Genomic DNA, 23,938 nt, shown 5'->3' with positions numbered 1-23,938 from the left:
TTCATACGTGAGAGCGAGAAGATGATATGTTTTTTCTGTCTCTCACATATGAATGACAGTGACATGCCTAGACACTTGCACAGGCGCCGCCTGGCGGGATAAGTGTGCCTCAGTGCCTCCTCATTATGTACCTACAGCTCCATTAATTTTCAAAGATATGAAATTATGCGAATCATACACAATGTGTTTCCAAAGAGGATAGAATATAATTATAGAGAATTACTGTCAAAGTAAATTGTGTAGTCACAGTGCCTAGACTGCCATCTTTCGACACAAGATTCAAAATGTTGTATCTATATAGGTATTGACTAAATTTTGTCAATTTGGAGCGCCATCTATAAAATCAATCAAAAGTGTAGGAGACATTATATACAGTCAACCAATTGGAACCCTAGGCCACTCTACAACCATGTCAAAATGACAAGCAGTAAGAGATTTCGTACAACCTGATTTATAACGTCACTATGACATAGTTCTACAGTGGCCTAGGGTTCCAATTGGTTGACTGTACAATACACGTACATTTCTCTTGAGCTGTTGTTTTTTTTTTCTAAAGGATTTCGTTATAGGAGTCAAAATAGGGTCGAGTGGAGGAAGAGAGGGGAGACCTTTGCCCAGCAGTGGACACTAACGCAGGCTAAATAATAAAAAAAACGAGTCAAAATAAGTAGTCCCTGGATTAATTGTGACCGGTGGGCAATTCACATTAAATTATCTCAATAGTTTTATTCCTAAAGTCGTAGTCCATATAAAAAATCTCGGACGCAAAGTTATTTCTATAAATAACAGTGCACGAGTATGTAGGTATAGCAGTAATTGCAAAACTTGCAGTGTGTTGCCGTTAAGTAGTTTAGCATATTAAATAATTCATGAGACAAACGGACAGACAGCCGGCGTTTCGTACGTGGCGAAGCGAAGGACGGGGAACTCGTTTCAGCATGTGGGTGTTGTGACAGAGCTATCGTTTTACCTTATTATTATAAGGACATCACTAGTCGAACGTCCCCTTCACTAGCATCGCTGTCAAAAATGGCGGCAGACGGACTCAGAGCGTCACTTGAAGATAGCTTGTCATTGAACTTGTATTTTGAGATTCCGTTTAATAAACTGTATAATTAATAGTGGTGACCTGGTGTTTTTACTCTAACAGTTTCAGAAGTGGGATATTAAGTACCCATATACGCCCGTACTATGAAATTTGTCCGAAATTGACAATGTCATCATTCTCGCGCCGCGCTCGTAACCATTCATTGTCATCCAACAGTATTTAATTAACACCAGTCGATCTGATTCGACGAGTAAAGACACTAGCACCATATACTACAGTTAAAAGTGTAAAAGGCAAAGGCTATGATCAAATACCTGTCCGTAATTGTGCCAACAAAGAGATAGAACATGCCTAGTGTGCTGGCGTGTCTTGTGTTGTCTTTCAGATTCATTGCAGTTTACGAGATATTCACACTTTGGAGTAATAATTTATCATAATGAGTGTGAAATCGGAAGTAAAAGTGATCCAAACACAGTGCTCTGGGGCTGAAATTATCAACATCCACTATAGTAGCCTGTGTTGTGTTTCTTTCTTTCAGATCAACTTAGTTATGTACATGTTGAAGATACTAATACTTTTATATACTCACAAAATGTATCACAATAAGTACCACAGTAAGTCATGGACGGTGAGATGCTAACCACATCCAAGTTGTCATTCACATAATGCTCCGGGCAAAGAGTATTACCAGTATATATAGAGGGGCTGCAGTAATGAATAAAAATTAGCTCACTTGTGTGTTGTGTTTTTGTGCTTCCAGATATGTTTCAGAATACATAATACATATTGAACCTACTTGTGGTATATTGACAATTGTCACAGTGTCACAGTGAAACAGAGTATAAGATACAAGTACTTAGATCTAAATTACACCTAAATGATTCCTTATAACAGGTGACTTTATGGGTTTAATGATCTACAAAGAGAGATGATCATTATCTTGCCCTATTTGTCATATTAAATATAAGTTTGTCCGGAATGACATGGAATAAGGTATTTATCCTACTCAATAATATTGTACCATTGCATCTGGCTTATGTAAGTATACTGACAGTAAATACATTTTAAATTCACTACAGGTTGGTATAAAGGGATGAGTAAATAAGCATAAGAAAACTTTGACAACTGTCTTGTCTTGTTTGTGTTTTGTTATAAGTTCACTAACACTTCTCCGGGGACTGTATTTTGAAATCTGTCTTAGTGACATTCTTATGCATATAAACTCTGTATGATCTTGCATTTTTCTAAATGAGGAAACATGTTGCTATATTACATGGCACAAATTCATCAAAAATGTTGATAAAATAATAATAATATTTTGATGAGGTTAATTATGCATCTTGTTAAAACCATAATGTGTGTTAAAATTAAGGGCATAGCACTGAAGTATAGTGTATTGTTGATGCTGTTTTGTTTATAATAATGCTGGTTTAGCATTGCAAACATTTTTGACAAGAAATGTAATCAATGTAATCATGTTCTAAATTGAACCAAAGACAAATATATTACCTAGACAGACATTTGGAACATTTATTATCATGACATAGTCCAGTGTCCATTTAATGCATTATCAGTGATATAATTTGTTCCTTAATTACATTCCTTTCCAGATTAATTTATTGATTACAGTAGTTGCCTGCCGGTAACCTGGTGAATATTGACCATAAGTTGAAAATACTTGCATTGATAAGGCATGATTCCAGAAGTTCCTGAGGTTAAATCTTGCTAAAAGCTGGAAACACCAAACTGGATATCTATTGAACTATTTATGACACTGGTAAAATTTGTCATAGCTAATGGTAAGAGATTTTGATATTTATAGACCCGATGGACTTTAACGGTCTACATGCTATACTTGTCTGTTACAACAAATCAGTTTGATTTGGAATTGGGCTTGAAACATGCCAATCAGTTAAGTTTTTAAAAGATGTGCAATAATCTGAGGTAAATAACTTAATTGGAGCTTCTAATAATTTTAACCACTTCACTGCGAAGGAATGTTTCCGAACCGAAGCATGACAAACAGGTTACCGTTTGAAGTTGACAAGTATTGTCTACTTTTAATATGTTCTGTTCCTTGAAATATAAAAATAACTGTACACTTCTATTGCTTCTTGATTTCACAAGAATATATATATTTTACATGTTTTGTGACTTTTGCAAGAATCGAAAATAATGATATTTTGTTATAAAAACTCAATCACCTGTACTAAGTATTCTTGCATATGCATAGTATTAACACAACTAACAAAATTATGTAGTTGTGCAGGTGGCAGCTATATGGATAATGTTGTGCTTTAAATTGCACATATACCTACAGCTGGAGCACCTCTCTAGTGTGTCTGGCAAGCTTGATGGTTTAATTATTAAGCTTATGCACCATGCCTGATGATGATATATAAATACCTTTGTCAAGAACCATTTGGTAAGTAACAATGATAGATAAAATATTACATTATTTGAATGTAGTGAAACCTCGATAAGTCAAGCCAAGTGCCATATGATTATTCTTGCTTGACTGGAATGTGTTTCAATAATGGTATATATAGTAAGCGTGTTACCTTAGGGGCACGGGAAAAATAAGACAAGTTGCACGCCGGATTGAGAACCGAGTTGTGTTTTGCCTTATTAGTCTCAGATTAAGAACTGAGTTGTCATTACATATATGCACGCTGGATTAAGAACCGAGTTATGTTTTGCCTTATTAATCTCAGATTAAGACATTAGTTGTCATTACATATATGCACGCCGGATTAAGAACCGAGTTGTGTTTTGCCTTATTAGTCTCAGATTAAGAACTGAGTTGTCATTACATATATGCACGCTGGATTAAGAACCGAGTTGTGTTTTGCCTTATTAGTCTCAGATTAAGAACTGAGTTGTCATTACATATATGCACACCGGATTAAGAACCGAGTTATGTTTTGCCTTATTAATCTCAGATTAAGATATTAGTTGTCATTACATATATGCACGCCGGATTAAGAACCGAGTTGTGTTTTGCCTTATTAGTCTCAGATTAAGAACTGAGTTGTCATTACATATATGCACGCTGGATTAAGAACCGAGTTGTGCTTGTGCTATTACTCTCAAATTAAGAACCGAGTTGCCATTGCATATATACACGCCGGATTAAGAACCGAGTTGTGTTGCCTTTACATGATGTTAATAATATATTCTGTTCACAGGGTTTCCTGATATATAAGCACATTGTACCTGAATCTTGTGGTATCCATGGTAGTGTAACTAATGTGATATCCACAAGTAAAAATGAAGTGATTTCCGTCACTTAAAGTGTGAGTCATAATTATAATGATTACTTTAATGTCTGCTATACATTTAGCACTTTGATTATTGTTTCTTAAGTAGTTCTGTTTATGCAATGCAGGCCTTAGGAGGCGGACCATGTGCATAAGACCTATTATTGTGATGCAGGTCTTTGGAGACGGACCATCATGTGTTATATAGACTATCCTTGTGAGGTTAGTTCTATTTCTGGTATTTGTGGTGCAGGTCTTTGGAGACGGGCCATCATGTGTTATATAGACTATCCTTGCGAGGTTAGTTCTGTTTCTGGTATTTGTGATGCAGGTCTTTGGAGACGGGCCATCATGTGTTATATAGACTATCCTTGCGAGGTTAGTTCTGTTCTGGTATTTGTGGTGCAGGTCTTTGGAGACGGGCCATCATGTGTTATATAGACTATCCTTGCGAGGTTAGTTCTGTTCTGGTATTTGTGGTGCAGGTCTTTGGAGACGGGCCATCATGTGTTATATAGACTATCCTTGCGAGGTTAGTTCTGTTCTGGTATTTGTGGTGCAGGTCTTTGGAGACGGGCCATCATGTGTTATATAGACTATCCTTGCGAGGTTAGTTCTGTTCTGGTATTTGTGGTGCAGGTCTTTGGAGACGGGCCATCATGTGTTATATAGACTATCCTTGCGAGGTTAGTTCTGTTTCTGGTATTTGTGATGCAGGTCTTTGGAGACGGGCCATCATGTGTTATATAGACTATCCTTGCGAGGTTAGTTCTGTTCTGGTATTTGTGATGCAGGTCTTTGGAGACGGACCATCATGTGTTATATAGACTATCCTTAATAGGCTAGTTCTGTTTCTGGTATTTGTGATGCAGGTCTTTGGAGACGGACCATCATGTGTTATATAGTCTATCTTTAAGAGGTTAGCTTGAGACCTTGTTTGTCAAAAGCATGTTTTATGACCTTAAAGAGTAGTGATCTCAAGGTTACCTTGAAAGGGTTGCTTGCACTAATACTTTCCAGAGGTTGCTGGTGGAATTACGGTTTCCAATAGAGTGCATGCTACAGGCTGCGCGACAACCTTGTCATGAAGGGCCAACGTCTGCGGTCGTTGCGCCGCCAGCCTCGAAAGCAGCCGTATCACCGTGGCTTGCGTATGAAGCTTTGATATGGTAATGTTTGTTGTCTTATAGCAAAATTGGTGGCTAGTACACATTGATTATTACCTTTTATTAATTTTATCATGTTGATAGATAAATAATTAGCAGTTGTTAAAGGTCCTGCCAAGGAGCAGCCATGTATTCTGCTTAATATATTTTCATAAAAAAAAGCTTACATGACAATATTTTCTAATATCTTCATTGTCATTGTTTATTACTAAATTATTTTACGGCTATGTAAGCCGGGTCTGTAATTGAGAGCATCGACTATGCTAATCGTACATTAATTTCTCGTAACCTTATCATGTTACTTGAACGACAGTTGTGTTGTACTGATTCTATCACCTACTGGCTTAGTTCCAAGGAAAAATTATCACGTTCTCGTTACTTTAAGGAACTTAGTATTTCCCATGTATGTTACAGAGCTTTTTAATAAGAGCTTTCTTGCTGCTTGCTGTGTTAGAAGGCGGCTATGCTCACGCATGGAGTGTGTCATGTTCACCTCTCACGAGTTTGATGTACGCGTTGTTGTGCGTGCGGGGAGCTTCACAGCCTACAGTGACGGAGCCAACTGTGAGTTTGTTCCATGTATTTGCTATTTAAACGACGCCAATCATCATTATTATATTGAGCGGTTGGTTAGTTTGGAATGCACCGCTCACGTAAGTCTTAACTTAAGGCATAAATGGCATAATACTTACCTGAAAATAAATGAAATGTATTGATGGGTGAAGTTATTTACAAGCAAATATTAGATGGTGTTTTGTACACCAGGAATTACCTGCCCGCCGCTAGATGTCATCTATTTTACATAATTAATTTGACTAATATATAGTATCGATCATGGCGGTAAAACATGTACTTTTCGTACCATCGCACCTTAATAGTTTTAAAGCCTTACTGGCTGTGGAGTTGTTAAATAATGACCTGACTTACTTGTACTAGGCTAGTCTGGTCATGCAATCTTGAGTTTAGTTATGTCATTACTATGATTCGACTATAAAATGAGACCAATTACATATCTTGGTGTAAGTTAGTCTTAAACTACACCGGCCGTTTCCAACGGTACTCGAGTTAATCACTTCAAAGGACCAGGGCCTGAGTGTATAGCTGGAGTATACAAAGTTCTTGTTCACTCCGCAGAAAAGAAAAGAACAAATGAACAGATGAAGTCTACCGCCACCAGTTGGAGGCGCAGCCTGCTTCGGCTGCGTTGACTGCGGCAGTCATCAGTAGCAGCATGGATAGCAGAGACTTTCGGGACGAAAGGTCAAGGTCAGAATGGTCGAGTATAAGGACATCACTAGTCGAACGTCCCCTTCACTAGCATCGCTGTCAAAAATGGCGGCAGACGGACTCAGAGCGTCACTTGAAGATAGCTTGTCATTGAACTTGTATTTTGAGATTCCGTTTAATAAACTGTATAATTAATAGTGGTGACCTGGTGTTTTTACTCTAACATTATTTTTCCCCTCACTAGCTCGGAAACACGTGTTTTGTCCTTTAATACCAGCGGGTAAAAACGCATTTTATCCACTAGTGGGTAAAGTACTTTGACCTTGAATAAAGTCAAATTAACTGCTTTAAAATTGATAAAAGTAGGTGAATCTAGTAATAAAGATGATTTACCACCTGTGGAACTACTGGAAGCAGTGATAAACGCATTTCTTGCGTTGTAGTTTCCTCGCTATAGTGAGGGGAAAAGTTTTGTGTTACACTCGGGTGCAAATATATTTTTCATCACACCCGCACTTTAAATGTGCTATTTCACGCAGGCGGAGCGTGAGTTATAGAAAAATCGTTCTCCCAAGGGAATAATGAAATTTCTTGTACCGTACTTAACTTTTTTACATCTATTTACATATTTTTTACATTGCGAATGTGATGAAAAACATTGTGTGTAACTCGGGGAGTATGAATATTACTAACTCGAGTCTTTAAATTGCTCCGGCAAGCCGTCGCGATTTAACTTACTCTCGTTAGTAATATTCAACTTCCTCCCCTTGTTGCACAATGTACTATTACTTCTCGTGTGTTAAAAAACTCGCAAGTTCAGGATTCTATTCTCGAACCACTCGCTTCGCTCGTGGTTCAACTATAGAATCCTTTCACTTGCTCGTTTTTCAATTCTACACTCGGCGTTAAAATACAACTTTGCCCCCTTGTATAACAAATAACTATTACATATGGCGAAGCGAAAATAAGGAGTCGTCATTTTTAGTATTTGTAGAAAATAAAGATATGTCTATTTGTTAAGACGCTACAGGAGCGAAAATTCTAAAATGGAAAGGCCCCTTTCAATTTGGGAATTTAAGTTAAATATACTAGTGTTATTAACTAGATTTATCGAAAAAAAATTGTCCATTTAGAACAACTCAGTTAAAAGATATTGCCAAAAAAATATTTAAAATCGAGGGACCGCTCTCGACTGTTTCCTCCTTCAAAACTTAATCAATCGTAACAAAATTTGAGAATCTGAATAAGAATGAAATAATCTGTGTCGAACCGTTTAGTTTTTTTGGCTAATTGTTACCAATTTTGAATACTACACCTTTTTTGCGCCATAATCAATAAGGCCGTTTTTGGAAATTTTTGATGGGCTCTAGCATCTTTAAAAATAAGAATATCAAAAAAATCAAAACGGTCCGACACAGATAAAAATAATAATAATCTGTGTTGAAAAATGAAGATAGAACAATATGTTCTATCTTCAAAAACCAGGGAGGAAATAGTCGAGAGCGTTCGTTTGGAGAATTGACCCCTCCTGTATCGTCTTAAACTACTCGTATAATACATTATTTCGCTTGATGAAGAAGACGAATTGCAAAACAACCCGACGTTGCAATTTGTACGAGAAGCTACAAACAAGTTGCAATAAGGTTTTAGCCAGTATCGACCAAAAGAAATATTCGCAGGAGACCTATTAAAGGAGTTGAGACACTATTTCAAGTTGCAAGATAGTCGAGAATAGAAAATAAACTAAATTAGATTGTAATCTTGAAAAAAGCAAGTTCTAGCTTAATAGGTATGATGTTGATTATGGGCATTTTCAGAATTTGGGACCCCCCAATCGCTTAAAGTTTATGTAAGTCATTAATACAAAATAACATTTTTATCGTCAGAAAACTGACAGTGAGTTAATGAAAATGCCCTTTGTATTAAGTTGAGTAGGACGGGGCTTCAATTGAAGCTTGAAACTTAAGTTCCATTCGCTCTCAGAGCCGGTGCCGTGACAGGAATCAGGGTGGAACTGTGATGTAACGAACACGTCAAAACAATGCGCGGCATTTATGCTGTTTCCGGCTAAGGATTTAATCCCGTCTCCGTGTTTATAATTATGGTTAAGTAAGAATTTAACATAGGTACTTAATTACATAGTTTACGTCGTTTTAGCTGTTATGGCAGTTGTGATAGGAATGAGGGTGCAACTGTTTTGATGAATATTATTAATTTTAAATTCGTATTATGTGTTCCGTTCTACGTCGGAGATCTTGATAAGAGAGTGCATCACCTTAGTTGACCGATAGATGCCGCTAGCGTCTATAATGAAGTCGCTCCGTTCTGTTTACCGACTGCCGTGACGTCAGTTCCGTCTCCCCTCCCTGCAAACAGAGGAAATCGCGCGCGCCTCGACCGCCGCCGTCACATTGTTGCGTCGACCGTCTGACCGAAGGTCCGTATACTTTACTTGTCTTGCAGTATGGGCCGCGAGAATTAATTTCTACTTACGAAATTATTTCTTTTCCTTTGGGCAGAACTTAGAACACTGTTTTCTTATTTTAAATAAGATTTCTCTTTTATAAAAATTCCGCAACGGAATATCCGGATCAGTGTTTTTGATTCTACCCACTTTTTATAAATTTTTCTTAATTCTCTGCCCATACTTGCTCAAATCGTTACCAATTATCAGTTTTTATACTAGTGTTTGCGTTTTCGAGATTAAAGTAGAAAATGCACTAGTTGCAAACGTGTTTTTCCTAAACAGTGAAAACATTTTCATAATGAACGGTAACGGAAGTCGCTCCGCATCCGAGGAGAGGGATCGTGCTTCGCGTTCTTCGCGCGGTTCGCGGCGACAGCGCTCAGGGAGCCCGGAAGAATACTATCGTCGGGCGCGCAGCCGGAGCCGCCGCGCCGGCCGCTCGGCGTCGCCGTCGCCGTCGCCGGAGCGCGCGCGCCGGGGCCGCGGCCGCGAGCGTAGCCACGCTCCCAGTAGCGCCTCGCACCGCTCGACGACTTCGGGACTGGAAAGGAGGTTCGAGTTCCTATCGAGCCAATTGGTGAGCCAGCTCAACGATATTTTAGCTACCCACGTGGGCGAGTCGAACACTACAGGGATGCCGCCCCCGCCCGCCGCACAGGCGACCGAAGCGGACGCCGCATCCACGCCGGCCGCCTACGGGGCGCCACCGACCTCGACGGTGCCGCCCGCCCCGGCGGCGCCACCGCCCGGCCTAGCTCGGTCCGCGGCTCCTCCGCTGCCGATTTATATGCTAGCGCCCACCGTACCGCCGCCCGCGCCGGCGACCCCCGCGCCGCCGCTGCCCACAGCGGCGCCCTTGCTGTCCGACGTGGGCCCGTGTGCTGCGATGCCGGCATTTCCGGTCCGCGTGATCCCGATCGGCGCGCACGAGGGCGGGCAGGTACCCGCCGCACGGCACGAGCAGATCGCCGACCTCTCGGTATCTATCAAGGAACCGGCCATCGCTAAGGCGAAAGCGGATCGTGTCGCCAGGAGCTGCGCTCTATCGCGCCTCGACTGCCCGGAATGGAATGCGGTACGTTATGCGGATACCCAAAAGAAATATATAGCTTCTCCCGGGTTCACGGAGGTGCAGATCAACGAGGAGCTCCGCCGTTTCGAAGGCCCCTCGACCTCTCGAGGCTCTCGTGCGACACAAACGGAACGAAGCTTTGCCGCACTTTCCAATGCGATAATCGCACAAAACGAAGCGCTCAACAAAGCCCTGCAAAACTTAATGGAGTGGTCCGCCACACCGGAAGCAGAGCCTGCCGGTGCGCTCTACTGCAAGCTGAAGGACCTGTTCGACAACGAATCAGATTACAAGGTAATCTCTCACGATATCTTACAGATAGTCTCCGGGAAACGGGCCGAAGCCATAGCAGAGCGAAGATTTGACCTACTCCGTTCCATGAAGGATAAATACGTGAAGGAGGACATAGACAAGATTCCTCCGACGTCGGAATACATCTTCAACCCCGAGAAACTGAGCGCCTACGTGCAGAAGATCGGCGGCATCGAAAAGGTGGGAAAACAACCTACGCATAACTCCTTCACTCGTCAGCGCTCTCCTGCCCAGGGTTCGACTCCCAAAGACAAACCCTTTCGCCGACAGGCCTCCAATAAGCAAAAATCGGACAAAAAACCCGCCGCCGCCAAAGGGTCCCGAGACTCCGGCTCCAAGAAAAAGGGGTCGAAAGGAGACAGCTCAAGACACCGTGACACTCGTCGCCGAAGATGACTCACGAAAATTTTCAGCCGGTTGTCTTCAACACTTTCGAGGCAACTGGAAGAAATTAAAAGCCCCGGAAACCGTTCTAGATTTAATTTCATCAGTCCGAATCCCCTTTGTCAAGAAACCCCCGTTGATCTTACCTACGCTGGACGTCCTTCACAAGTTTCGCACTCCAGAGTCACCTCAAATGACAGACGAGATAGAAACCATGACACGAGAAGGAGTTCTAGAGCCTGCGCCTCTTACCCCCAGCTACATCTCGCCTCTCTTTCTGCTGCGGAAGAACAACGGGAAAGTAAGAACTATTTTCAATCTAAAGTCTCTCAACCAGTATCTGAGACCCTCACGCTTCAGGCTGTTCAATCACTGTCATATGCACAATTTTCTACAATCCGGAGACTGGCTAGCGAAATTCGACCTAAGCCAAGCATACTACCACGTGCCTATTCTGACTCAACACAGATGCTTTCTTCGGATAAGCTATCAAGGCCGACTAATGCAGATGACATGTCTCCCGTTTGGAATCTCCGTCGCCCCCAAAATATTCGCGACACTATCAAATTGGGTGGCACACTTTCTGAGATCACGTGGTCTTCGCACAGTAGTCTATCTAGACGATTTCTTAATCGCAAACCAATCGAAGAAATCACTAGCAGAGCAGGTACTACTCGCCAACTCGACCCTCGTCAACTTGGGATGGCAAGTAAACTACGAAAAATCCGTCACAAGTCCCACACAGATCATCGAGTTCCTGGGCATCACGTGGGACACGCGTCACAACACTCGATCGCTGCCGGTAAAGAAAGTAAGTTCTCTTCATCAAGACCTACGGAACTGCCTTACTTCCGAGTCACTCACACCAAAGAAGACACGAAGCCTCCTGGGCCGCCTCAACTTCGCGAGCTTCGTGGTCCACAGAGGGAGGCTGCACTGTCGCAGTCTACAGCAATACCTCAGGCAGCTAGGAGTAGCCCCACGTCGCCAACCACCTCGTGTTCCAGAGGAAGTCCGGCAGGATCTCCATTGGTGGATCGACAACGTGACCCAAAAAACCCGCATTCACGAGGAGGTAAGGACAACGAACTTTATTGTCACGGACGCATCGGATCACCAGTGGGGAGCAGTCGTCAACGGAAAGCTGTTAAACGGTCAGTGGAGCCACGAACAGAAGGCTTGGCACTGCAACCTCAAAGAGCTTTTCGCAGTTTTCGCAGCATTGTCATCAGAAAGTCAACACCTAAGGAACTCCAGGGTCGTGCTACAATCAGACAACCGGACAGTTGTAGCCTACATAAAAAACGAAGGCGGGACCAGATCCCCTCCTCTCCTAATGCTGACACGAAAGCTACTGACATTAGCGGACCACCTACAAGTGAAACTGGCCCCCTACTACCTGCCAGGCCGGTACAACCCCGAGGCCGACGGACTGTCAAGAGGGCACTGCGCCCCCGAGTGGCACCTGCGCCCAGAAGCCACAGAGAAAATCTTCGCACACTGGGGCACCCCGTCCATCGACCTCTTCGCCTCCGAGAACGCCCACGTGGTATCACGGTATGTCTCAATCGACTCACTCGACTCGAACGCCTGCTATCACGACGCTTTCAGCAGCTACTGGCACTACGACCTGGCATGGATCTTCCCACCTCCCAGCCTCCTGCCACGGGTACTGCACCACCTCAACACTGCGTCAGGTCAGTTCATCGTGATAGCTCCCAAATGGAAGAGACCGTTCTGGAGGCCAGACCTGAAGAAGAGGGCAGTCACGAGGCCACTGAAAATCCACAACCTCCGGACGGCCCTAGTGGACACATCGACAAACCGCCCTCCCGCACAGATCAACGACCTGAGCATGGAGGCCTGGCTAATTTCGGGTGGGACACCGTGACGCAGGGCTGGTCGGATCAAGAGAGAAGCTTGCTGATGTCCCACTGGCGTGCCTCTACGGTAAAAACGTATACGCCAATATGGCGGAAATGGTCTCTGTGGTGCTCAAGGAACAAAATAAACTGCCAGGCGCCCCCTCCCAGCGAAGTAGCGAGATACCTGGCACACCTATTTCTATCAGATAAGTTAGCTTACAGAACGATACTCGTTCACAAATCTGTGATAAGTGCCGTGTGTGAACCTCTATCGGACTCTAAGCTTTCCTCTAACGCTCTAATTAAGAATATTTTAAAAGCTATATCAGTAGCAAAACCACCGCTTCCCAAACCCCCAGTCACAGTATAAGGATAAATCAGTAGTTAATCTCCGGCAGCGGCGACGCGGTCGTTACTACTGCGCAAGGTCACGCAGGGATGTACCTGTGCTACTGTCCTACTCGTAGTAACTGTGTATGGCGCTATGCTAGTACCAACGCTCTTTCTACCTTTTTATCTAATAAAGATTCAAGTACGTGTTTGTTTCTTAAATACTGACGAAATCGTATTTACATAAAATGTTTGAATAGATGTTTGCACAATATTTAAGTAGGTACCAAACTTTCGAGCTAGATAGATCGCAGCATCTACCTAAATGTCGTTACAGATAAATCCTTATTGATTTTAATGTGTCATTCTAGCTTTAAATCTCACTTTTACGCCATTTACGTAAGCAATAATGTACCTAACACTGCAAAAATATAACAACCACTTACTTTTCTGGGTGTCTAGGAATTCTAAAGAACATTCTGACATTTGCGCATTTTGAGAACTGTTCTCCATATACCCATAAACACTACAGTAACGAAAATATGTCTTCAATGCTGACGTCATTTTTTCCCGAACTCAACACGTCAACACAGCGCGCGAACGCGGCCCCGACTGTCCAGCCCAATACTTACCAGTTTCGCATGTATTCGGTGCATATGGAGAGTAGTTTTAGACACACCGCGCGGAGTGAAGTTTGTTAGAAGAGTTATTACTGCTTTATACTGTGCCCCAGTGTGGGACGCTAGAAAGTTGATTAATTACCTTAAATTAACTAATCCTAATATAAGTAGCTTGTATGACGTATCTAGAAGAGCTGCATCTCTATTACTACTAGCATCGGGCCGGCGGGTCCATGACCTTACCCTACTTCACATTAGCGCTGAAAACTTCTCAGATAACCTTAATTCTATAACTTTACGTCCGAAATTCGGTTCCAAATCAGATAATAGTTCTTACCAACAGTCTAACTGGACTCTCTTAGAGGCTCCGGATCAAAATATAAACCCAGTATTCTGGATACGTCAACTTATAAAAATCACAGAAAACGTCAGGGGACTCTGCTCTAACTTATTCGTGTCAACCAGAGCCCCATCCAAGCCCGCCTCGCCCACGATGATTGGAGGCTGGCTAAAACGTCTCCTAGCAGACGCCGGTATCGAATCTACACCGGGTAGCTTCCGATCCGCGGTATCGTCACTAAATTGGCTAGAAAAGTATCCAATTAACGATATCCTGGCTAAAGCTAACTGGCAACACGAGTCTACCTTTAGACGCTTCTACCATCGGGATATCCGCGGATCGGACGCGAACCTTACCGAGAAGTCTCTCTCAAATTTATTTAATGTATGATTATACCTTAGGGTTATGTTTCTTTACTCTTTATTATGCTTAATCATAACAGACTACTATGGTCAATTGAATATATATGCGTTTCAAACTACTCTTATTTTAAAGTTATTTACTTTCCTAGCCAATAAGCGTAGCCCTAACGCTCGCGCGCCTGCTGACCCGCCACCAGGAGATAATAAACAGATCTCTTATCAAGATCTCCGACGTAGAACGGAACACATAATATAAAAATTTTACCTTCCAATAAAATTTGTATTATGTTTCCTGATACGTCGGAGATCTGAGTAATGTCTTCCTGGCAGCGTCATTACATAGACGGTACTTCTCCTCAACAATGTGACGGCGGCGGTCGAGGCGCGCGCGATTTCCTCTGTTTGCAGGGAGGGGAGACGGAACTGACGTCACGGCAGTCGGTAAACAGAACGGAGCGACTTCATTATAGACGCTAGCGGCATCTATCGGTCAACTAAGGTGATGCACTCTCTTATCAAGATCTCCGACGTATCAGGAAACATAATACAAATTTTATTGGAAGGTAAAATTTTTATATTTTCGTTGTTAAATAAGAATTTTGTTTAATATGCTTAATGTAATAATAATAATCACATCCTTGCTCCAAGTAAGATGTGAAGCGAACTAAAAAACCTTAGCGCCATCTAGTCATGAGAACCACAAAATATTTCAATGGGCAATCTTATGTTATGACCCTATATGACCGTCTATTCTGGAATTAATTATCTATTCTGTTATAATACCTATTGGCCATGTAAATGTCTTAGATATGATGTACCGATGATTATGATGTGGTCACAGTTTCAAAATAGGTAAATATGTTAGATAGTATTTAATGGTTTCTTTATTTGCTTATAAATTGAAACTAGAAAATCTTTAACTTCTGATTAGCAGAAACGTCTGCAATCGATGCCACTAGGCTTAGAATAAAACTAGAAAATCATCAGAAAACTTAACAAAATGCATATCACCGTAGCTTATGTTATTACAACTAGTAATCATTTCCGATACTTTCATCTAGGCGGGTTGAATGACTTGTTTATGATATTTTCACGGCGTTTAATCGATGGGAAGATTTCTCCGCGAACTTGGCCCTGACTCGTCCCAAACTGGTATTTCGTGGTAATTATACTGTGCTGTGCCGCCTGTGCCGGATATACTTACTATGAAATGAATACTGTGATATACATATTTTTAGTCCCATTAGATTTAGTTTCGTTTTGTTACATTTCAATACACACCTTTGTACAGTCAGCTGCAGAGAAAAGTAGACCCCCTTGCACACACATTCTTAGATTATGCAAGGGGGTCTACTTTTCTCTGCAGTTGACTGTACAGAGATAGAGGTAGGTACGGACTGTCAGGCTGGAGCCTGACGTGACGCGTAGCGAGGATGAAGGCGAGGGCTGCGAGCACAATGCCGTCCAGCAGGCCTAGCACGTGATGGCCGCGGGAGTATGTCGCCGCGAGATAGACTACCTGTCCTTATGTCATTAATACAATTAGACAAAGACGTGTCATCTATCTCACGGCGACATACTCCCGCGGCCATCATGTGCTAGGCCTACAGGCAGCCTATCACAGCGAGATATGACCAGCGGATGATCAATAGTATTACAACACACAATACACACCTTTATACAGAGATAGAGGTGGGTACGGACTGTCAGGCTGGAGCCTGACGTGACGCGTAGCGAGGATGAAGGCGAGGGCTGCTAGCACGATGCCGTCCAGGCAGCCTATCACAGCGAGATATGACCAGCGGATGATCAATAGTATTACAACACACAATACACACCTTTATACAGAGATGGTGGCGGGTACGGACTGTCAGGCTGGAGCCTGACGTGGCGTGTAGCGAGGATGAAGGCGAGGGCTGCTAGCACGATGCCGTCCAGACAGCCGATCACAGCGAGGAGGTACGCCCAGCGGATGTGGCAGCGACCTGAAATGTTACAGAATCTAATAAGAATTTACCTACAAAAGGGGTGGGCAAAACGCATAATATATACATATAGAATCTACCTATATCTAAAGCACATTACCTTGGTATAGGTAGGGGTATATTAAAGAGGCCCAACCGTCGTGAGTTTTTGACCATTCAAAATCTTTTGCCCTATCTCTGTATCGCCTCTGCATTATGCAGATTGCAGAGGAGAGGTAGAAAAGCACGTAACTCAGGCGCAAATGAACAGAAAAGTAAGGATGCAATATTGTCTTTTCCGCTGCTCTGCTCTAGGTACTAGGTTCCAAATTATATATTATTGGTTGGTTAAATTCCTGCGCATTTCCTATGTCTATACCTATCTCTGTTAATTTCCTCTTCAGCGGAAAAACAGACTTGACGACGAGCTTGGATTGAAACAAATGTTACTAAATCAAAACACCCTCAAAGTTCGGCTGCAATGTACCTGCTATACCACTCAGTGTAGCCGACTAGCGTGAAGTGGCGCAGGATAGGGCACAGTGGCGAACTCTAGTATCGGAGGCCAAGATCCTTTTTGAGTAGCTGAGCCAGTGAAGTAAGTTAGTTACCTATATTGTACTGGTCAGCCGTCGGTCCGCAGGTCTCCTGCACGGCCGGTTCGCCCCACGCAGCCGGGTACACGCACACCCCCGCGATCATACACGCCGCTGTAACAAAAAGAAAGGGGTAAGTTAGGTATAACCCGATTAACTCAATTGTGGTATCTTTAAGAGTCCTGTGACCTATTCAATGAGACAATGATTGGATTAAGCGATCGTCAACTATTGAGAACATATATGGCATCCTAATCTTAAAGAGAATGTTCTCAATCGGAGAATGTGTTTAAAATGGTATAAAATTAAAATTTAATATTAATGTACAAAACTGTTGATCAAAACGCATATTATTTTCCTTGTAGGTACCTAAGGTTGGAGGAATTTGATTGTTTGGCAGTTTAGGGTTATTTTACATTGGACATTTCTTAGTATAAATAAGTATGTATTTGCTACTTGTCCCACCTCCTTCCACTTCTAAATTTTACTGTAACTCTTTTAGTTTTCGTGCTGTTCGACTATGGAATGGTCTGCCCATTGATATTCGACGTGCAACTTCATTATCCATTTTCAAAAGGATGCTAAAGGATCATTATTTGTCTACTTCATAAACTTTCTGTCCTATAGGAACTTTCATGTTGTTGTAATGGTTTCCTTATTTTTACATATATATATGTATATATGTATTTATATTTATGCTTATATTGTTTGTATATATTAGTAAATGTAGTTTATCATTTTTTTTTTATATATATATTTGTAGTTTATGTATTATATTATACCAATTTGATTTAATTTCCTCTTCCGTCTCTCTCTTTTGCACCACCCGTTAACTTCTCTCCGATCGCCACTCGACTATCTGAAGGTTGTCTGTAAGAGACCGCTGTTTTAGCGATAAGACCGCCTGTTGTTACCTACCACTTTGTAACCGTTTTCATTTATGTTTTATTTTTGTAGTGTGCAATTAAAGCATTTTATTATTATTATTATTTGTTTGTCTTTTCCATATCTCGGGACCATGGGGTCCCGGACCTTTGGGAGGCATGCGTGGGGCCGAAGCCAACAGCACAGAGGCCCTTTAAGACATTTTAATCTAAAGGCAAGGGATACACGTGGCGGATACCATCCCCGAGCGCACAATGTGATACACCCGAAGATGGTCCCCGCCAGGTGCAAAGACTATTGCAGTGCAACACTTTTGTGTTGCGATGGGAACTAAGGTCATAAGGCTATTGTTTTGCAAATTGGATGGACTGGTTAATGGGCTATGGGAGGAGACTATCGGACACCTGCCGTGACAATTAGTCTCGGAATTGTAGAAGACAGGCGGTGACTTGCCAACTCATTGAGTGGGCCCTGCAAAACGGCCGCACGCACGGTGCGACAACAGAGCAACACTTGAAGAGAGGCTAAGAGGTTGTCGAGAGGTGAGACTGCGATAGCCAGATCCCGGTGATCCGTTCAGCAGGCCGCCGGCGTTATGACATTTTACACTTCCAACCTGGAGCATAGGTCCCGCTCTTGCGAATCCACTCTGGCCGGCCGGTTAAGGCAAGCTCAGAGGCGAGGGCCATAAAAAAGGGCCCTCTGGAATAGGGGTCCGCGGTGTCGCCACTCACCGTCAGCTCGCCACAAGCTGCCCCCGCGGGCTTATTATTATTATTATTTGTTTGTCTTTTCCAGTTCTCGGGACCATGGGGTCCCGGACTTTTGGGAGGCGTGCGTGGGGCCGAAGCCAACAGCGCAGAGGCCCTTTAAGACAGTTTAATTTAAAGTAATGTGACACTAGCCGGCGATTGTCCCTGTCCGCACTATAGAATGCACCCAAGGACAAGCCCCGGTTAGTGTAAAACTATTGCAATGAAAAGAAACAAATTATACTGGGCTATTGGGTTGAAATGTTAGTGTGCTAGTGACCGGTCTATGGAAAGGTCTATGGCACCTGCCTTGATCATATGTTTTAAAAACACGAAAAAATAGGCAGGCGGTGACTCGCCAACTCACTATATGGGTCCCCGAAAACGGCCGCTCGCACGGAGCGACAAGGGGACAACATAGCGTGAGCGGCTTAGGGTGTGGAGAGGTGTGCGCCGCTTTCTACCCAGTCTGTACGAAACAGCCACTGTGCCAACTCGCGTCTTATGCATATTTCACTTCCACCCTGCGAGCATATAGCTCTGGCACCCCAATCTGGACGGCCGGTTAAGGCAAGCCAGAGGTGAGAGTCCTGCGGCCCCTGCTCAGTGTTCACTCCGGCCGGCCAGTGAAGGCAAGCCAGAGGGAGGGGCCTGACCGACTCTCGGGGGCATGGGACCCAAGGGACGCCACTTCCCATTCAGCTCGCCACAAGCTGCCCTGGGGGCTTATTATTATTATTATTATGCCAATTCAAATTACTGGAACCACAAACTACTTAAATATCAATTTCCTCGAATAAATATTTCGGATCATAATTATTTGTAACTGAAAGGCCCTAAAACTAAGAAAAAGAAACTGACGCAGCATTGAAATGTCATCAATTAACTTTTCTCGACGCAATTTGCTTCGAAAGTGTTTAGCAATTATTCGGATCAGGCGGCCGCGCCGCGTCGAAACCGACAAAGGGAAAATGTTCTGAACCAGTGAAGATGGAGATTAAATCACGGTTCGATAACTTGTATGATTTTTAAGCAAATGGATTTCCAAATTACAGGTAAGAAAAGCATTTGATTGCGCAGGGGTCGGCAACATTGAAAGAAGAAACTAAACGTAGTAAAAAAGTCAGTGTAAAAAAAATATCATTGATGTGCTAAAACTAAACAGTCTAATATTATGAAGAACCATATTATAAATGAAAACACTACACATGATAGTTAAATACAGTAGCATTTGCAGCAGTTATCGAATAAGTATTAATTTTAGGTTTCGTATTTTCTTCATGTGTAGGTTCATATAAAAACACTGTATGTCGTATACATTGTGACTAATAATTGCTATTAGCAATTTAGGAAATAACAATCGCATAAATCACAAAAAAAACAATAACACATTGTTACTCAAACCTAATTACAATTATCACTAAAGTAAGCGTACAACAATACATAAAGCTAGGTAGTTGTACTTCCTATAACAAACATAAAACACACAATGCGTTTGTTATCGTAGCCATGGCAAATGCTTTCTTTTGCGTAGGAAACGATTACCTGCCGGTTAATTTGTGTTGTTCACATGGGAAGTTGTTTTTATGTTGTTAACAGTGAATCATTTATGTAGATCAATGTGAACCTACATTGGGTGCAAATTAACGTCCAATCTAGGTACACACTTTTTCTTTGACAAAGAAGTGATTCCTAAGGAGGAAGTTATTATGAATTATAGGTAAAATACTTGAATGCAAATGACCCAATGCAATCATCACCATTGAAAGAATTGTCCTGTTCTAGTTATTCACACACAAATTGTATTTATGTATCTTTTTTATGAGGGCAAGTGTAAGAAATATGGGGCCGGAATTCGGGCAGAACGAAAACAAGATGGTGGGATGACTTGGACTCAAACGACAGGTTTCATTGGAAGCAACGAGGGGAGACCTTGCCCATCAGAAACTAAATAAGGCTAACGAAAGTGTGATACAGCAAAATGTAATACATTGTCAACAATGGCCACGGTTCTCCCCACAAGCACAGTTGCACAAATGCACTCGTAACCCCAAATTACGAAGAAACTCAAAGAAATCACATTAAACACAGGTAATGTTGTAATTAGCATGCATTGCGAAATGCTACGTAATTACAAATCACGTCCACAAGTCACGGTCCGTGCTCGCCGTGAGAATATAAAGTCATATACAAGCTGATGAAGTTGGTAAAACTGGTAAAAGCATTGTATTCATTTAAAGTTTCTTGGCTAGGTTGTACAAAACAAAAATTAAGAAAAAAAATACTCGGCCATTTTGGAGGAAATATATGAGAGTAGAATATGGGGTAATAGAAATAAAATAAGCGGGAGAGGAAAAGGTGGATGGACTGTGTGAAGGAGGATACGAAACGGAAACAAGTGAATGATGTGATGATGGGTGACAGAGAGGTATAGAAAGAAGGACAAGCTGCGCCGACCCCAAATGACTGGGATAAGGGCAAGCGAATGATGAAATAGTAGAATATGAAAGGTGTGGATTGAGTCATTTTCTGAGTCCTTTAGAACTTATACATACCCAGATTATAATTTCATTTTACCACTAGTTTTTGTAGTTGATACAGTAGCGAAGTAATTTCATGATGTGGTATTCGTAGCCGTATACTGTTTTCGACTATATTTTTTTTATAGCTTGGGGATATCTACTCAAATCTCAGCAGGTAGCCCGATCCCTTTCGTGTGTGCCTGAGAACAGTCACAGTCATGTTCCAGAAGACAAACAGATTCATTCAATTTATGCTAAACGCCAAAAATCATCTGTACGGAAGCACCAATTTGCTCATAAAAGTGAAAGGAGCGTAGCTCAGGGCATTTTCATACGCAGTCGTGTGTATCATTCCCTGCGCCTACGAGTATGAATACCATTGTTATGTGACGTCGAGAGCTGTAACATATATATCTTTCTAATCGACAACCGGTCTGGCTTAGGCGGTAGTGACCCTGCCTGCTAAGCCGCGGTCCTGGGTTCGAATCTCGGTAAGGGCATCTATGTGTGTGATGAGCACAGATATTTGTTCCTGAGTCATGGATGCTTTCTATGTATATAAGTATGTATTTATCGATTTAACTATGTATATCGTCGCTTAGCATCCATAGTGTCATGATTTATTTAAAATTACACTTATGATAACAGTAAAATACATTTGAAGTGTGGCAACATTATTACGTTACCCTAAAAATACACGGGTTATTGGTAAAATAATATTATACTAATGGCAACACGGCGGTAGGTTCAATAAGTGGTGGGGACGATGGCAAGGCGGGAGAGAGACACGACCGGCTCGTTCACTTGGGTCGAGGTGGTCGAAGAGAGCACATCGTAAAAGATCAAGCAGATAAGTGTACCTGCGAGTACCCCTTGTGGTGTAGATAATATTTAGAGTAGGATAGTGGTGAACCTCGACATTTCAGAAGTGTTAACGTACCACTTACCCACAATAGAAAATTGAGATTTATTTTGACATTAATAATAACATACTTCATTCAATGAGTTATGGTGAATAACAAGATATAAGTTTTCTGGAGATTGTACTTACAAGCCATATTTTTGTAAGTACCTATTTAAAAATTAAGTGCGTGATGAACTTGCAGGTAGTTTTAAAACTCCAAAGTGAATAAGGTAGCTATTTACTAGTACGTCGTATTATTTTGTGTTTAAGATTTAATTTTATTGTGCAATCCCTGTTGGTTTTAGTAAGCGAATAATTGATTAACGGTTGTAAAAGTCATTACAAATAATTTTTTTAGTAAACGAATTGTAGATTAACACATTTTGGATTATGAAAAATTTAAACTCGGATGACATTGTAGCATGAAGATAAAGTTTTAAGTGATTATTACAGTTAACGAGCTAGTGAGAATTTAAATTATTTTTCAGTGAATTTTGCAAACTTAAAGGGTTTTGCAGCATTCATGTTGTGATTTCATTTAAAAGTCGCGAGCGCACACAGGCTGCAGTGGTTGCCTAACACGTGACTGACGACGCACGACAAACTTGTTGTGGGAAATTCGCCTGCGTTAATAGAAAATTTGTGTAATATTTAATTACGGTTGTATATCATAGCTTATTTTGTTACCATGAGCTAAAAATGATGGCTATTTTGATGAGATACATAAGAAATTTAAAATATTTTTATATAGACGGTCAACCCAATGCTGTCAGAAAAAAGGTTAATTTAAAAAAATGGCTGGCTAGCAACACTGGGTTTTAAATTGTTCGAATTTGAATTGTACCTTATCCGTGAACATATTTGTTTCAATTTACCAAGGAACTATAATAAATAATTTATAAATGAAAAGGTGGGTAGAACTGCCCCACCGATAACAACGGACTCCGCGTATTTATTATTTATAAATTTGTGACAATAAGATTTTTTAGTAATTGCGGTTTTGATAGAAAATCTTGAAATGGTTATTGAAAAATAGACTAACACGGTTGTGTTTCTTTGTTAGTCAAGGATGACTAAAAATGAATACCGTGGCATGCATAATAAAGTTGCAGCAATGTGCAAATTTGAGGTTATAATTATTGCGTCTGCGGCTGTTTGACGTAATTGTTGCTTTTTGGTCGTTTCATAGGGATATCATACTTTAGTCATAATCCGGTTGACAGACCATAAGTGTACATGTTAAGTCAAAAACAAAGGGTTTATTCTGTGTATTAGTTATGGAACAGAGATGTGAGTTTTCGTTGACATTTTCGGATTAGAAAATTGCACAATTTTATTATTATTTTTGGTAGGTACCACATATTTATGTATTTAGATATTGTTGAGAAACTTGAGTGCTGTGAATGATGAAAAAAAAGCGTTGTTCGTTAAACTGAGGTTTATTTAACTTCATATACGCATTTTCTTGGATTGAATACAAGGGAATATAATATATTTTTAACTTGGCAATAAAATGATTTGATTGAATTGAAAAAGGTAGAAATTAAAGTGTGATTCATGAAATAATAGAAAATGTGGAAACTAGCATCGACTGGTTTTGGGGATGACGATGTTTTGTAGTTACATTTTTGAACGTATCTCAATTAGTCATGCCCTACCGGGGTGCCATGCGACCTCTTTAGTATTGTAACATCTGCAAATGTACCATAGTTTGCAATAAACGATTGATTGATTGATTGTTTGTCCATTCGCTGAATTTAATTATGTGACATGAGTAGTTATGTTAAGGAAGTTGAGAATCAAGTGACATGGGCGTGCGTCTTAAACATGTTTATTGTTGACGTGAGCGTACGTCGTGGATT

At 41.5% G+C, this 23,938-nt stretch overlaps 1 protein-coding gene and 1 long non-coding RNA gene across 2 annotated transcripts in view; one reads left to right on the top strand and one right to left on the bottom strand.

The window, feature by feature from the left end:
- LOC125235351 (LHFPL tetraspan subfamily member 3 protein) overlaps positions 1-23,938 on the bottom strand; it is a 55,751-nt gene that overhangs the window by 2,844 nt on the left and 28,969 nt on the right. The window contains exons 2-3 of the mRNA XM_048141895.1: positions 17,029-17,127; positions 16,292-16,438 (exon numbers count right to left, since the gene is read on the bottom strand). Coding sequence (XP_047997852.1) covers positions 16,292-16,438; positions 17,029-17,127 — 246 coding nt within the window. The remainder of the gene's footprint in view (positions 1-16,291; positions 16,439-17,028; positions 17,128-23,938) is intronic.
- LOC125235360 lies at positions 5,098-6,370 on the top strand. Its single transcript, XR_007178074.1, has 2 exons — positions 5,098-5,477; positions 5,889-6,370. It is a non-coding gene; the product is annotated as an uncharacterized LOC125235360 (long non-coding RNA).

This window comes from Leguminivora glycinivorella, chromosome 2 (genome assembly GCF_023078275.1).
Source record: "Leguminivora glycinivorella isolate SPB_JAAS2020 chromosome 2, LegGlyc_1.1, whole genome shotgun sequence".
NCBI lineage: Eukaryota > Metazoa > Arthropoda > Insecta > Lepidoptera > Tortricidae > Leguminivora > Leguminivora glycinivorella.
Note: the sequence above shows the minus strand (reverse complement) of the source record. Positions and strands in the feature narration are given on the sequence as shown.